The sequence below is a fragment of the Cololabis saira genome, chromosome 8 (genome assembly GCF_033807715.1).
Source record: "Cololabis saira isolate AMF1-May2022 chromosome 8, fColSai1.1, whole genome shotgun sequence".
Classification (NCBI taxonomy): Eukaryota; Metazoa; Chordata; class Actinopteri; order Beloniformes; family Belonidae; genus Cololabis; species Cololabis saira.
Window position 1 is genome coordinate 28,330,394 of NC_084594.1, and position 15,536 is coordinate 28,345,929.

Here is a 15,536-nt window from a genome sequence, read left to right on the forward strand (position 1 = left end):
ATATAGGATAGGCTTTTATAAGCAGTTTGCTTCAGCCTATGCCTTTTCAGTCATTGTTCCACACATTTTTGGTTTTGTATGAAATGTTAATGCTGTGCACAAGGTTTTTTTTTTGGTGTTGTCATGACTGAATGAACTTCATTAAAACTTCATTCATTCATAAATATATGTGACATATTAAAAAAATAAGTCATATGTATTAAAAATGCACATATATTCCCCTTAGGTTCTTACCAGCATGGTATTAACCATTAATATGTGTGCAGACAAGGGAAACATTTTTTCTTTTTTTTTTTTTTCCCAGAAGTCCTGAACTCGGCTTAAAACAAACTCACAGGTTTGATTTTTATTTATTTGGTATTTTTTGTCGTTTTCGTCGAGATGCGCACTAAACAGCAAAAGTTGAGAAAGTACAGGACACCTGTAGGAAAGGGAGGCTTATGAGATCAGCCAAGGATGATCATGGCGTAGTCATGACAAGTTATGCGGTTTCAAGGTAAGTTTGAGTAACTATCAACTGTGGTGGCCTTGCATTAAAGGATTAGCATGAATTGTTCTTACATCATCGTTTTTCTTCTTTTTTTTTAAATAGGTGCATGTGTTCACTGGAAAACAAGCACTCCATAACTGGTAATGCAGTTTTTTGTTTCCGACTTTTACATCTAAGGGAAATTAAAGAAATAAACAAAATTACTGAAATAATAAACACTAACATATCGATCTAAATATCAATCATTTCTTAGCCCGAGATCGACAAAGTACACCTGCCTATATCTATCAACCAGTTGTTCACAATCATTCAATACATGATAAGACTTATAGCCTATTCCTTTTTATAAATTGAACTTTTGTTTTGCTCAAACCAAAGCTACACATTTCTTTTTCAACAGAATGCAAAATTAAATCAGGTTCTGTGAGAATTTACAAGAACCAATATGATTCTATCCTATGAAGCAAAAGTCCATCACCATACTCCTTTCAGTTACAAGTTATAAATACACTCAAATAACTCCCTGGCCTTGCTTTACTTCTGAGCAGACAAACACGTCTTCAAGGGCGGTTACTCCTTGCAAATTCTGTTGACAAAGTAAATGAACACACCCATATTATATCACCCGGATGCTTCTATTGTACCTCTGAAAAAAGACTAGGCTACATGCCAAGGTTAAGCTGTGAAATTAGCCTTTATACAAGGGACTGCACAGTGAGAAATTTTAAACACATTTATTCATGTAGCTCAATCACCAATTAAGCTGCAGCAACAACAAATTAATTCAAAAACGTATTGACACAACAACAAATTATATACATAAGCTCCAAGTAGCCACAATTATTCACAAACTATACAAATTCAGCCCTTGAAGTACATGTTTGAAGGGGTTTGTGACTATTAATTTGGTACTCTGAAACAGTTCGATTTAAATCAATATAAATTATGAGTTCTCTTTGAAAACAAAAAAAAAAAAAAAAAGTACTTGCAAGACTTAGCACACTGCACACTTTTACGCATTTGGAATTCCTTGAACAGCATTTGTCTCTCCAACAGAAAATCTAAATCTCTATGAAAATATGAATAAACTCTAGATTTCAGTGTCTTCGGTAGATGTTTATAGTTGTATTTACTTGGAACTTTTACGCTGAACAAAATGTGCCAGAAAGTTTCAAAAGACCAGGAAGAATTAAGATTGTAAAGCTTGAGTGTTTGTCCTTTGTTTTCCCGTTCTTACAGACAACAACTTGTGGAAAGTGTCATTTGAGGTACACAATATTCCCTACCGAGTCACTTCTGGGTGAGATCTTCATTATTAATGGCAACATCGACAACAGCCGCGACAAACTGCGTGCTGTTGACAATTTCAGACCTATCTGTAAAATTCAGGAAGACATTTCTAAAAATGTACTAACTGCAAATCACTCACCTATTCAAGCCATCTATCAAAATTGGATCCCATCGAAAAGGGGGAAATGCATAACATCATTCAACTGCACATGTACAGCTGACACATTGTGGTTTCATCGTGCAACACATAAATGGTGCCCATTGAAGACACCTGAATTGCTGACTTCTCAAGACACACCGAGACATTTTCTGAATGTGCAAACAGTTGAGCTGACATTACCTGCCAGGTTTAATAGGAAGAAACAAATCAGTTGGGTTCTTTTTTTAAAAAAGGGATCACACTTCAGAGTCCCTCTTCTTGTTGGTCTCCACAGAGTTCACCATCACAACAAGCGTCTTAGAAGTAGTACGTGAGCTTATATGTCGACATCGTCTGAGTCTGATGTGCTGGATGACTGGGATTCTTCTTGGTTCTCTCCCCACACAAACTTATAGTTGTTCTCCAGCTCCTGCTGCCTTTTTTGCTCTTTGTAAACCTCTTCAGTGCCTCCAGTCTGCAGGGTAAGAACAAAGAGAGTTTCAAGGAAAACAATGGCAGTCTTTCAGCTTTAATTCTATTTCACTTGTTGACAATGTTTCCCAAAAAAGAAAGCAGCAGTAAACTGTAGATGTGTTGAATGCCAGTCACAAAAGACCCACACGCTCATGTTCTCTACAAACTGTAATGTTCAATAAAAAAGCAAATCAACACACATGCATCATTTTTATTGGGTTCTCTTGCCAAATCACATATATTCTATTTTGTTTTGTTTGTTTTAATTTGATGTATGTGAACACACATTTTTGAAGAAAACAAACAGGAATTAGCTCTTTTCCATTTCCATTCCACATTGTTTTTTTAATGATCTTGGAAAATAAATCAAAAACACCAACTGTGACACTGGACATCGACATGTACAGTCTCAGAGCTGCATTAATTCTGCAACAATAACTCAATCATTAGGTGTTTGAAGGATTTTTCAGCTAAATTGTATGCTTGAGCAAGAGATTGAGACAGAACCTGTGCATGACTACATGAAAACCATGTTTCACTGCACAATGTTGATACAGTAAACAGAGTCTACGTGGAGTAGTCGTGTTACCCGTGCTCTTATACAGGAAAAGAAAAGATCAATGTCTACTTTATAAGAATATAATGCAACAATTGCTTTTCAGCCAAAGTCAAAACCATTTCTGTGAACAAGATGAAGTCAAAACTGGGCTCTTTGTGATCAATCAAAAAAAAAAAGAAAAGAAGAGAAGCTGCATTTTAGAAAGAGGAAAAAAACCCTGCAGTATTGGGATGGAGGTACCTGCTTTGTAGGATGTGGCACCCAGTGACACAAAAAACAATCTGCCCCAACGTAAGAATTTAAGTAACATAAGGTTCCATTATGATGTTCACTGCTGTCTGAGTAGATTATCAATTAAAAGATCTAAAACTTGTTTTGCAAACAAAAAAAATAAAAAAATCCATGAATGTTAATCTACAAAATCAAAAAAAATCCTGATTCAAAATTCTTCAGAAATGGTTTATAAACTCTTCCATTATTGAGCAAATGGAGCACTACGTGCTGACTGTTCAAACGCCTGCACATACAAGAAACAAATAGTGTTCAAACTTCTACAGAAACCTGTTTGTTTTGTGTAGAAAACCCACTTAATCTTATTTGATTCACTGCATGCAGAAGTATGCACTGAGTAACACAAGGCATTTTCCCCTGTACGCTGGGTTAATGTTTCGTCCCATTAAAAACGATAGCTACAGAAAAGCTCAGCTCAAAGTCAAAAATCATTAAACCAAAAGTTAGTTTTTTTTGTCTTCTTGATAGCACAGACAAACTATTTCACATAAAAAAAAAACATAATTACAGTTAAAATGTGCCCTGTATAAAAATATGTTTTTAATTCTATACATTTTTTTAAAAGTAACTGTGTAAGCAGTAATGATAAAAGTTGTTGAGAGCAGCCAGCTAACTTAGTTTAGTACAAGGACTGAAGACAACTGTAAATGTCTATCCTGTCTCAGTCATTTGAGGAACTGCTTGCTGCCAACCAGCTGCTGCCTGCAGCTGCTTAAACACCAAAGTCAGTTTTGGCAGTGTCATTTACTTTTAAATTTACACATGATCGCAACTTCAAAGAATTTCAAAATGAGAAGTTATTTTAACCACAACATTTGAGTGACCTGAACCTGGAAACAAGTTCAACGGAAAGCTCAAAACCGGTTTTAAAACAAATACAGTAATGTCTCATGAGTAAGTCTAATCATCAGTTCCATCTATTAAAAGGCAGAGCTTTACTTTATAGTTGTGCACACAGAGGAGGAAAAAAGCTGTCAGTTAAGTTTACACAGGCTGAATTACTTTACAACTTTACAGGACAATGTGGCAGTGTTCATATCACACACCGAAGAACCCAAGCAATCCCCATAAAACGTCCTTGTGAATACTTAAAATTACCAGGAGATTTATGAGTAGCTCCCTGAAGGACTTTGTATCTTCCTCTGTCAGCCACTGATCATCTGCCTCTTCTGCATTCTTTCGTGTCAAGATCTTCACCTCAATTTTACCTTAGAGAAAAACAGAGGGAAAAGAGGACTTGTCATCTAACCACTTGAACACCTAAAAGCAAGAATAGTGTATTACGTGTCAAATTAGAATGAAGTGAATGGTGAAAGCACAACAGCGGATGGAAAAGAAAGAACACACGGATGTCATTTTCATTCGTCTTTCATACCAGCTTAACCTCATGGCATTAGTGCATTTTAATTTTGCTGAGAATAATAATAATAATAATAATAATAATAATAATAATAATAATAATAAGTAATGAAGCAGGTCATGTTTAAAAAAGAAAAAAGAATTTAAAAGATGGGCGGAGAAGTATAGAAGTGCAATATTAAGATGAGAGATAGAGAATAGAATAATCCCTGAGTGTTTTTGGGCCCTCCCCCGTCATACCTTCAGCCTTCAGTCCTGCCTTCTCTAGCTGTTCTTTAACCACGTCCTTTATATGCTGCCACTGGGGGTCTCCTTCGCCCATCTCCTGAACTTTGAGCTCCCCATCAGGGCTGCTGCCCGTCTTATACTTAGTAATTTTGATCTTAACATGGTCGTCAGCTGCTTGGTCTGGGGTGACGAGACAAAAGAAGGACAAACAGCAATAATTCACCTCAAAAACCCATCAGCAGGGTCACAGGGTGGCACCGGTGGGTGCCATCCGAAAGCACCTTTTTATTATTTTAAACAAACATTTCAGTTGTTTACTGTGATGGACTCAATTAATGTATTTTATTCCATTAATTTGAGTTTTAATTTTGACAAACAAAAATAAAGTCACCCACAGTTACATCAGCAGCAGCTGAGGAAAAGATCACCAAGTGACCAAAATGCTTAAATCTGATAAACGTGGTCTTTTATTTTTGCATCAAGCTCCGTGTGTGTCTCTTCTAAGATGGAGGATGTAACTAACAAGCATTTACTGTGGACATGAATGATGTGAAGATGACACACAGTGAATGGCCGTGCACATTGAATATGGATGATCCGGCTGACTGGTTACCTGGCTGCTTGGGTGCCAGGCTGGGGCTGCCCCTGCTCGGGTCACTGGCTCTTTGGTCCGTCTGCTGCTCCGGGTGCTGAACATCTTTCTCCTCAAGGTGATCAAGCAGTTTATCCAGTGTTGTTTCCAGTGTTTGTGTTGCCTGAGTGCGATCAAACTCGCCTTTCAGACCCTCCGTCTCCAGTTCCTGCTGGGCCTGCAATGCAGATAAAGGATCATATGCAAGGAATGCATTTTGCTTTGCTAACATACATCAGATTTGATCTCGAAACATAATCTGAATCAAACCTCATTTATGATGTTGTCAAATTCCTTCTGCATCTCTTCCTTTATCTCTTCAATCTTCTCAGATGGCACAGAGAGGTCAACCATTTCATCCTCAAATTCCTCTAACAGCTGATCATCTTCATCATTCTCCTCCTCTTTGAGATTCTCTGTTAGTGTGTTGCTTGATGGTTTCTCCATCCCACTGTTAGCTTGACTTTGTGCTTTCTATAAAATAAATCAAAGAAAGAAAAAAAAATATTGAAATATTCATGCAATGCAAAGAAAAATGAATTTAAAAAAAATACCACGCCACCTTGAAGAGTACTGACCTTCCTGTTGCTCTCCTTTAAGTGTTGCACGAATTTCATCAAATCTGCTGGGTCAGTGATGATTTTGAAGTTAAATTTCCCCACTAAAGTGAAACCACATAAAGAAGATGCATAATGTATGACTATTGGTTTTCTAAATCCAGCGAGGGACACTGAAATGTAATAATGATTCTAGCGGTTCTATTAATATTGGGAAACAGTGGCCAGTGTGTTAAGGACTTCTTCCTTCTGTGTTTTAAAAACAGTACCTTCATTGTCGTCATCTATGACTTCATTGTCTGCTGGCGAAGTAGAGCTACTATCTGTTCCCTGTCAGAAAAAGAAAACACAGCGGAAAATGGAGAGGGAAAAATGATTTACTACACCCTCTAGTGGTCAAGAGAGCACTCACAAAGATGAACCACCCTCAGAAACTTTACATTGATCACTTTCAAAACTATGTGCTTGAAAAACAATGTGTGAAGTGACTGTAAAGACAATCACTCAATTTTATATAAATACCTCCTTGTCCTGTTGCGAGGTCTCTGTTTTTTTTACCCCCTCCCAGAAGTCTGAATCTTCTGTCTCTTCTGACGTTCTTCCGACCTCAGAAGTATCTGTTTGCAAACAGAAGCCGATATCCATGCATGTCAAAAGAGTAATCTTCATTATGTAGATGGGTGACAAATTACTACAATTATTTAAAGGCAATTGAGTATAATAAAAAGCACCTTTTCCATCTGACTGGTCTGGATCATTGCTGGGTGCAGGGGATGTGTCCTCAGCTGTTACTTCCACTGTTCCATCTGTCCCTTCATTACCAGCTAACATCTCATCAAGGCTTTTCAGCTCCTCTGAGATCTGCTCTACTTTACGCTTCGTGTCCGCTGGGAACACACAGAAGATGGGAAGAAGAAGGAACATGGAGACAAAAGTTTAATTTTTTTTTCTGTTCTTTAGAAGTAGTAGTAATTGTTGTAGTAGTAGTAGGTCTTTATTGTCATTTCAGCCATATACAGTACCAACCAAAAGTTTGGAGACAGCTTCTCATTCAAACAAATGGGGAAGTGTGTTCAAACTGTTAAGTCTGTACTGCACATTGTACATAGTGAGATGAAACATTGTTTCACTGGGAACAAGCTAATAAGAACTGCACACAGTATGCACACACAACTCACTGAGAGCCCCACGCATTCACACTCGCGCACCCATCCACGCACTCCAGGCTACACACATTCATTCACATGAATAAGAAGAAAAAAAAAAGCTCTCATCAATGTCACACTTTGAGGCATTTCTTTCAGACATCGAGCTTCCATATGAAAAAATAATTTCTCCAAATTGTAACTTTCCCTCTTTTTGTTCACTCACAGACTTGAGCCTTGACATAATCCATGTATTGCTGGGCACTAAGCGCTGGCTGGCACACAATACCCTGTGGCTTGGCAGTGGATGGTGGCCGCAGGAACGGGTGCTGGCAGATGCGGCCGGTGTGAATTGTCAAAACATAGCGACATGACTGAGGCTCGTCTACTCGAGCGATGTAGTCACCTGAGCCCTCTTCACACACAAACTGGAAATAATATAGGAAAAGCACATGTAGGGTTCAGTTAAGAACATGCAAATTTCCTCAGACTTAACATAAGTGTCCTCTTTCCCAGTAGAATTACAATCCCTGCAGTAAATGCAAATAAGAGATTATCTGTGTTATCTGTATTTTTCACATCCTGAAAAAAAAAAAAAATTGAAACTCAAACAGTAAATCAAGCATGTGCAAACGTTTTAAATCGGTAAAAGTTTAACGGCAGTAGAAAGTTTGTCTGAAAGACTAAACGAGTGTCAGGAATGCTAAAGTGTGCCTAACTGACACAAAAAGCACCTGCTGATAAGGATTTGTTTTCTTTGCAAATTTTATGCCGTATTTACTGTATGTCCAGCTTGAGTTTGGTTGCCATGGTTACTCACGTATTGCGGTTGAAATGAAACTTATATGAATGTAGAAAGACTAACTATATTTTATTGTATTCCTTTATAGCTCTTACGGTGCGTTTGCAGTGTATTTACATCCAAGGAATAAAAACATTGTGAACCATCAGTCTGAGAGTCAACCATCATCATCAGTCGGGGATTCTACAGAAATTATTTTTTCTCTCTGTGTGGCCCGGTACCGAATGACCCAGGGCCCGGTACCGGGCCGCAGCCCGGGGGTTGGGGACCACTGTCATAAAGCTTATGTGTCTTTGTGGTTGTTGAGGTAAATACTGATCTATTGGTATTAAACGTTTGCCACATCGCACAGTGTTGCCACTGGATACAAGGCATTGCTTTTTGGTGATGTGCCACTAGTATTTTATGGATACATACCAGTCCCCAAACAAAACAAAACAATGAGACTGCTGCCAACCTGTCACTGAGACTAGCGTGGAGGATGTGTGTGCGAAGCACTTTCGAAAAGGGCCGACACGATAACATGTAGCACTTGTAGAAGAGCAGATACAGTGGCACGTGGGTCTTGGGGCAGTATTTGAAGAGCGGCATATACCACAACACAGTGGTATGTGGCACATGTCATGACACAGAAATGTCCATGTATTATGTCAATTTCAGATCTCACAGTCTTTCACTCAATTAAGCATAAAATGTTCTACTCAGGGCACAAATAAGACAGATTAAAATTAACTTTTAGATTTAAACAGCTCACCCGAACTTCAGTCTCTCTGGGATTTCCATTGAGGTCACACTTGGAGCCATTTACGTAGGTCTGACTGTGGTATCGTTTCAGCTTATGCTGTTTGGAGGCCTGGAGGATGAACAAAGAAGTCTTAAATTAACTGATTTGTTATATTATTGGACAATTATCTATCCATCTGTGACGTTTGTCAGCAAAAAAAAAAAGAAGCAAAATACAATCAGAAAGTATTCATCACACAAGGAAGACCCAATGTAGGAGAGCTGTGTTAGACTGTATTCCCACTTTATGGAAACTTGGTGCATCTAAATATATTTACAGTAAGTTCCTATAAAGTATAAGCCTAGTGTAATTATGCACACTCACAGAGACACTTGTCTTGGACACTTTCTTACAATAGGATTTTATAATGTCTGATCTAAAGAGTCAAGACTGTATGTCTCATATAATGAATATCTTTTTTTATGTGTCAAAAACACTGACAGACTCTTATTTGCTGAGATGGAATAAATATATGTAGCTCAGCAATTCATGTGGGTTGTTATAACAATAACATTTGTTTACCACAATTTTCAAAAAATCTGAATGCCTTTTGACAATTTGTTATTTTCAAATGTATATTACAAACAAATTCAAACACAATATAGAAGTAATTTTACCTTTGCAGTTTCATTGCTCCAGTCAAATTCAGACTCATAATATCCCAAGAAAAGGATGTCTCCTTTGATTTCTGTGTCTGAAGAGAAAACAACATCTGTTAAAAGTCTCGAGGAAAACAGTGTTGATTGATAAAAGAGGGAAGATCTCACCTTCAAGGTGATATTGTCTTATATGTTGACCATGACAAAACTCATACGTCCACCAGTCCTTCGTCTGTAGGAGACAAAAAACAAAATCTTTGTAATTTATGTTTCATACTTAATGTCACCAACAATATGGCAAATCAACATGTCAAATTTTCATTCATCTGTCAACATGTTTTGCTTTTAAGCACGTTTTATCTGCATTTAGATACAATGTGCTGTAAAACATAGTATAAAATGCTGGGAACTGTACAGGTTTCCCTTCAATGTCATCACTGCAGTACATGCCAAGTGGCACAAAGCTTTGCTCATGCCCATTTGTTAGGCAGAGAACAGCTCATAAACAGGCATGAAAAGCCAGTTAACTGTAGGAACCACACAAACTTTGTAACATGATGCCCAGCATACTGTAGGCCCTGCAGAGAGACTGGCCTGCGAACCCTCTGCATCCCACCTCAATGGGCTCACATCTTTCTCGCCACCCGTTGAGCCGACACTCCTCCACCACAGCCTGGTACTTAGCCCTCTTCCTCTCATTGGCCTCCTCGATGCGGTCTTCCCAAGGGACCGTTAGCTCCAGGAGCACGACCTGCTTGGAGGTTGTTGAGGCCAGCGCCTTTCTGATGTTATGGCCACGTTGTCCGGGAACTTTAATTGTTTCCCCAAAATCAACCTTCAGCTCCCAGTCTTGTGCCATTGATAGCAGGCCAGAGGAGGTCCTGGCAGCAGCTGGTGGTTCTTCTCCAGCTCTGATGAAGGAGAAGTCTTCTTCTCGGGGCGGAGGCGCTTGCAGTGGGCAATTCCGCTGCAGATGGTGTTCGCTATAGCCTTCAAGACCTGGGGCCTCATTTATAAAGCTTGCTTGCGCACAAACAGGGCTTGAAAGATGTGCAAGCCACCTTCTACGCAAAGGTTGGGATTTAAAAAGAAAAAACTAACCGAAAAATGTGTGCATCTCTACGCCAACCCTGACCCTCGCGCACGAACATTTTGAAAATATGGGGAACTGGCGACGCAGGCGGTGAGGTGGTGAAATGAAGCCAGATTCATGTCATACTTTTAATGTCATCACATATCAGACTTATAGATCCATGTACACCCAAGCCGGTGTAAGCCTGTTTCTTTTTTTTCAAAGGCTTTTTCTTGCAAATAGACGATTTAACAGCAGGAAGTAAGAAAGTGCTTCACATAGATCTATGTGTACGACGCTTTGGCGGAAGAAAAAAACCCGTCAAATCACGCTTCCACATAGATATTGGCAGGTAGGATGATTTGACAGATGAAAATACCCTGTCAGATCACGTTTCCACATAGATAAATGTTGATGTCTATGTGGAAGCGTGATCTGACGGGGTATTTTCATCTGTCAAATCATCCTACCCGCACGGCGTGTCCGCGGTGCAGGACACGCCAGTCCGGTGTCGTGCCAAAAAGTGATTGCCTGCCAGAATCTGATTTCTCCCCTGAAAATGGGTCTTTTTACCTGCCAAAAATTGATTGAAGGCCAAATACAGTTAATGAAAGGTTGTTTCTACCTAAATATGATTTGATCTCATTCTTGAGCTTCATAATCTGAAAATCTGACGTTTCAGCGCTATCGCTCAACGGGCTGCTGTGCGCGCTCCCGTGGCCAGAAATCAGATTCTGGCAGGCAACTCACTCGCTTTATTTTTGTTAGTGATGCCATTACTGTGACCACCAAATAATGTCGTTTTCCTGGCCTCCACCTCATCCACAACATCTCGATCTCACTCGCCATGAAATTTAGTGGCACGGTTGCCCGGCTCGACACGTCTCATTCATCCTGACGCACAGCAGAAACAGACTGCAGGAAGCCGCTGCGCATGCTCGGCAGGCTCATTTATATGCAAATACAGTCATCATGTAGTTTGCATTGCCCATTTATGGTACAAAGTGGGCGTGTAGAGGGCAGGATATGAGGCGAATTCACCTGTGCAACCTTCCATTGCGTGCAAGTATGCCTGCACGCGGTTTTATAAATCCTGATTTTTTTTTGCGCCCGCCATTTTTGGCTTTTGGGTTCACGTGCACTTTTAGTATGAATCCTACACACTCTTTTTTTAAATGAGGCCCCTGGTCATGACGCCAGCGGTAGCGCCCCTCGCTCAGGCCTCTCAGACAGCAGCTCAAGATGTGCTCCAGGGTCCCTCTCTTCTGGCACAGAGCGCAAGCTGGAGACTCCACATTCCCCCAACAGAACAGGTTAGACGGGCTTGGCAGCACGTCAGATCAGGATCAGGAATTTTAGGCGCTGGGGCTCGGCTCTCCACAGCTCCTTCCAAGTGACTTTGCGCTCTGCTGCCTGCTCCCACCGCCTCCAGGCTCCCTGCTGCCGCATTCAAACCATCGTGCTGGCTCGCTCTTCTTCCACTGCTGCACGCACCTCTTCCTGGAGCAATGCTCTCCTGTCCTTCTCCTCTGCCTTGCCGTAGCGAGGTGTTGTACTGCTACCCAGGCCTGCCCTTCCCCAAGCCACTGTCCCGACCAGAGCCCTATGCCGCAGCCGTGATTCAGCAACATCCACGGCCGCTGCTGCCCTCCATTTCCGCCCCGTTCTGACTTCAATCCCAGCTTGAGAGACTTTTGGGTCAGATGATTCTCTGTACTGCAGCACCTCCCTAGTACGGCTCACCTTGAACTCTTCATTCAGGCTGCTGATGGGGAGCTTCAGCATGTTGTTTTTCCCATACAGGGCGATGCTGCTCAGGCTCCGGGGTAAGCCCAGCCACTTCCGCAGGAACCTGCTGACTCTGCTTTCAAAGCCCTCAACAGTGGAGATCGGGACCTCGTACACCAAGAGGGGCCAGAGGATCCTTGGGAGGATGCCATGCTGGTACACCCAGGCCTTGAACTTGCCTGGTAGACCTGACTTGTCCACAGTGGCTAGCCAAGCCTGCAGCTCCTGGTTGGTCGCATGGATGGCTGCCTTGTTCCTCAAGCTGCAATGAAACACCTTCCCCAGGCTCTTCACTGGTTTGTCGGTGATGGATGGTATCTGGATGCTGCCAAGTGAGAAGTGGAACTTGTTGGTGACCTTTCCTTTCTTCAGCACGAGGGATCTGGATTTTGCAGGGTTGAAGGTCATGCGGGCCCAGGTGGTTAGTTCCTCCAGGCCCTTCAGGATCCACCTTCCCCCTGGGACGTTCGGTGTCGTCACAGTCAGGTCGTCCATGAAGGCCCTGATGGGCGGCTGCCTGATGCCGGACTTGGTGAGAGGCCCTCTGCACTGAACCTCAGCAGACTTCGCCAGCATGTTCATGGCAAGTGCGAAGAGGATTACTGAAATTGTGCATCCAGTGATGATTCCCTTCTCCAGCTTATGCCAGTCCGATGTTGTGGACCCCGCTGAGACCCTCAGACTGAACCTGCTGTAATAGTCCAGAATGAGGTCTCTGAACTTGGCGGGGACATGATGCCGGCGTAATGCCTCTTCAACGAGCTTGTGAGGTATGGACCCGTAGGCGTTTGCGAGGTCCAGCCACAGTACGACTAGGTCGCCTTTGTTCTCTCTGGCTTCCCTCATCAGCTGGGTGACAACTCCATTATGCTCCAGACACCCTGGTATCTTTGGGATCCCTCCTTTCTGGACTGAAGTGTCAATATAGGCATTCCTCAAAAAAGCTATGTGAAAATGTTTCAGTATTTTGGAGGGATTCTGCCTTTTTTTTGAAGCAGAAGACTGGACGCAGACCAGAGTCTTCTGCTTTTTTCCAATAAAAAGGTTAAGTGGGGTCCTATAAGTCATAAAAGCAGCAAAATCTCTACCTATTTCACTTCATGTCTCAAAATTAAAATGATGACCTTGCACCATAAGACTTTATCTCTTTTAACTACATAGATAACATACTGTAACTACATGCATCTAAGGATTCTAAAAAAAATGCATATTTTCCTTTGTATAAGCACTGGACTTCTCAATGACACGTGTATGCAAGGTCTTTTAATTACTCAGTTTGAAATGATTCAGCAGTAACTACTGAGAATGAATTTATTACCATAACCATCACAATCCATGGTGCAACAATGTAATAAGTGCAGCCACCGTCCCTGAATAAACTACATGCTACTGGTCTCTGGGACAGTATGTTTATACTAGGTATTATTTTAGATAAAATTCTCAAATTTGTCACTAATATTTTTACTAACTGAGCCCAAAAACACAAGCACCACCACCACGCTCACGGTGTTGTGAAATAAGGATGATAGAAACTTTTTTTTCTTTTAACCTTAATCATATAGAAGATTGACTCATGCAAAAACACAACATTTTACTTCACAGAAAATATTAGGTCTAATACGACATATGCTTTAAATGATTAAAGATGGCTTTGGTGATCAGATCGCAGTACTTTTTGACATGCTTTTTAATCACAATTCTGCTTAAAAATAGCTTAAATTATACTTTTGGCTTAATTCAGGCCAAAATACATTTTAATGAAAGTTTATTGTATAAACAGGTTAAGTATTTGACAATCAGAGACATAAGCAGACACAGATAAGTGGAGAGCCAACCTTCACTAGACATGGAGCTTTGTGCATGGGCCTGAGCAGGTCTGGGATGTCTGGTCCGGTGTAGCCTTGAGAGTCCGGCTCGGCAGCTGGATCCTGGTGAAAGCGGACAGCTTGTGCTGGAAGTCTGCACTCATAGAGCTGCTTGTACTTACTGGACACCATCATCACTTCCTCTGTCTTGGTCTGGAAGAGGAAGACTGTCATGAAAACTGCAGCAGCTTTTCACGTCAGTGACCTAAATTAGTACTGTACCTGATTATGGATAGTTAATAACTTGTTTTAGTGTTATACTAACAGCCAGCTCTTGGCAATTTAAATTAAAAACACAGGTTATGCAGGTGTGTATTGATAAAAACAAGAGACCAGTCAGTGACAGCTGTCACCGTCACTTAGCAACAACTCCTGCAAAAGCGTCTTCATGTCACTTTGCAAGCAACTTTCAGTTTGTAACTACTTTCTCATAGTGTTGTCCTTCTTGCTTTGAGTAAATTGTTCGCATGAAGGGGGAAATATTTAACCCATAACAAAGGGTAGCCTACATTTGAGCTAACAAGCTACTTGATTAATTGCGTCTAACTCACTCACCTGCCCCAAGATGACAGGATCGGGAAGAATTTGAATTCCGTATTTCATCTCATTCAGCTCCTCCAAATTCAAGAAAGCTGGTACACAGAGGGGGCATATCAGTACAAAAACGTACAATATCCTCAACCGCCGCACCATGGAAGCAGCCATAGTTAACCCTCCGCACGCCCCTGCGTGTTTGACGGCAACAACACACGGACGCCTGACATGGGAGAAGCTGATTGGTCGGAGCCAGAGCCGCCGCGCTGTCATTGGTCAATGTTCATGTCAATCAACGAGTTCTCCGCCTCTAGGGTATGTTGGTTTAGTGTACCAGCGCAGCTTTAAGGGGCGGTAATCACACCACACATGTAAAAAGTGTCAGCTGTAAATGTTTATCTGGTGAAATGAACGTACACTTTGTGGAAGTAGCCAATAGGCGCATACATATACTGTACCATTGGCCTGATGGATGAGGCGTGTCACAACCATAGGCTGTTTATAACAAGGTCACAATCCAATTTGTCCAATTAAAAATTATCCCTGCTTTATTGTAAACACTCTCAAACCGTTTTTTTGTGTTTTCACTCCTTTTAAAAATGTGTGAAACCAGACCATTAAAGATGCATTTATGTGGTCCACATAAAGTAACCTGTATGGCCAACTGAGAGAGACATAATCATTAATTAAAACATACTGAAACACAATGTAGACATACGCGCACACTTCCATCTTTGCGCATACTCATCTTATTTTGATGACGAGGTTTGCTGCTTGTTAAAGATACAATTAATGTCTTTTTTCGGTTAGTGAAAAACAAAAATTCAGCCAAGTGGGGGGTCCTGCTTTGGTGCCCACGGACCACTGTAAAGCCTGAATTATGGTTCCGCGTTAAATCGACGCAGAGCCTACGCCGTAGCCTACGGCGT

The 15,536-nt window shown here is 41.1% G+C and overlaps 1 protein-coding gene across 2 annotated transcripts; it reads right to left on the minus strand.

Annotated features, from left to right (window-relative positions):
* Positions 1-1,208: 1,208 nt before the first annotated feature.
* On the minus strand, positions 1,209-14,799 carry os9 (OS9 endoplasmic reticulum lectin). Of its 2 annotated transcripts, XM_061727589.1 has the most exons (15): positions 14,629-14,799; positions 14,044-14,226; positions 9,517-9,580; positions 9,367-9,443; positions 8,720-8,818; positions 7,390-7,591; positions 6,750-6,905; positions 6,541-6,635; positions 6,288-6,348; positions 6,040-6,122; positions 5,732-5,935; positions 5,444-5,639; positions 4,843-5,010; positions 4,342-4,451; positions 1,209-2,394 (listed from the first exon to the last, which is right to left on the minus strand). In XM_061727589.1, the coding sequence occupies exons 1-15, from the start codon at positions 14,776-14,778 to the stop codon at positions 2,257-2,259; spliced, it is 1,986 nt and encodes a 661-aa protein (XP_061583573.1). In that variant the 5' UTR covers positions 14,779-14,799; the 3' UTR covers positions 1,209-2,256. The 2 variants fall into 2 exon arrangements, with proteins under 2 accessions (XP_061583573.1, XP_061583574.1); XM_061727590.1 differs by lacking the exon at positions 4,843-5,010.
* Between the last annotated feature and the right edge of the window lie 737 nt (positions 14,800-15,536).

Coding starts and splice junctions, on each gene's coding strand:
- os9 (XM_061727589.1), bottom strand. CDS start 14,778: ATGGCTGCTTCCATGGTGCGGCGGTTGAGGATATTGTACGTTTTTGTA. Junction 6,349..6,540: donor CCTCGCAACAGGACAAGGAG/GTATTTATATAA, acceptor TTTTTCTGACAG/GGAACAGATAGTAGCTCTAC. Junction 4,452..4,842: donor GGCAGGACTGAAGGCTGAAG/GTATGACGGGGG, acceptor TTTTTCTCTAAG/GTAAAATTGAGGTGAAGATC.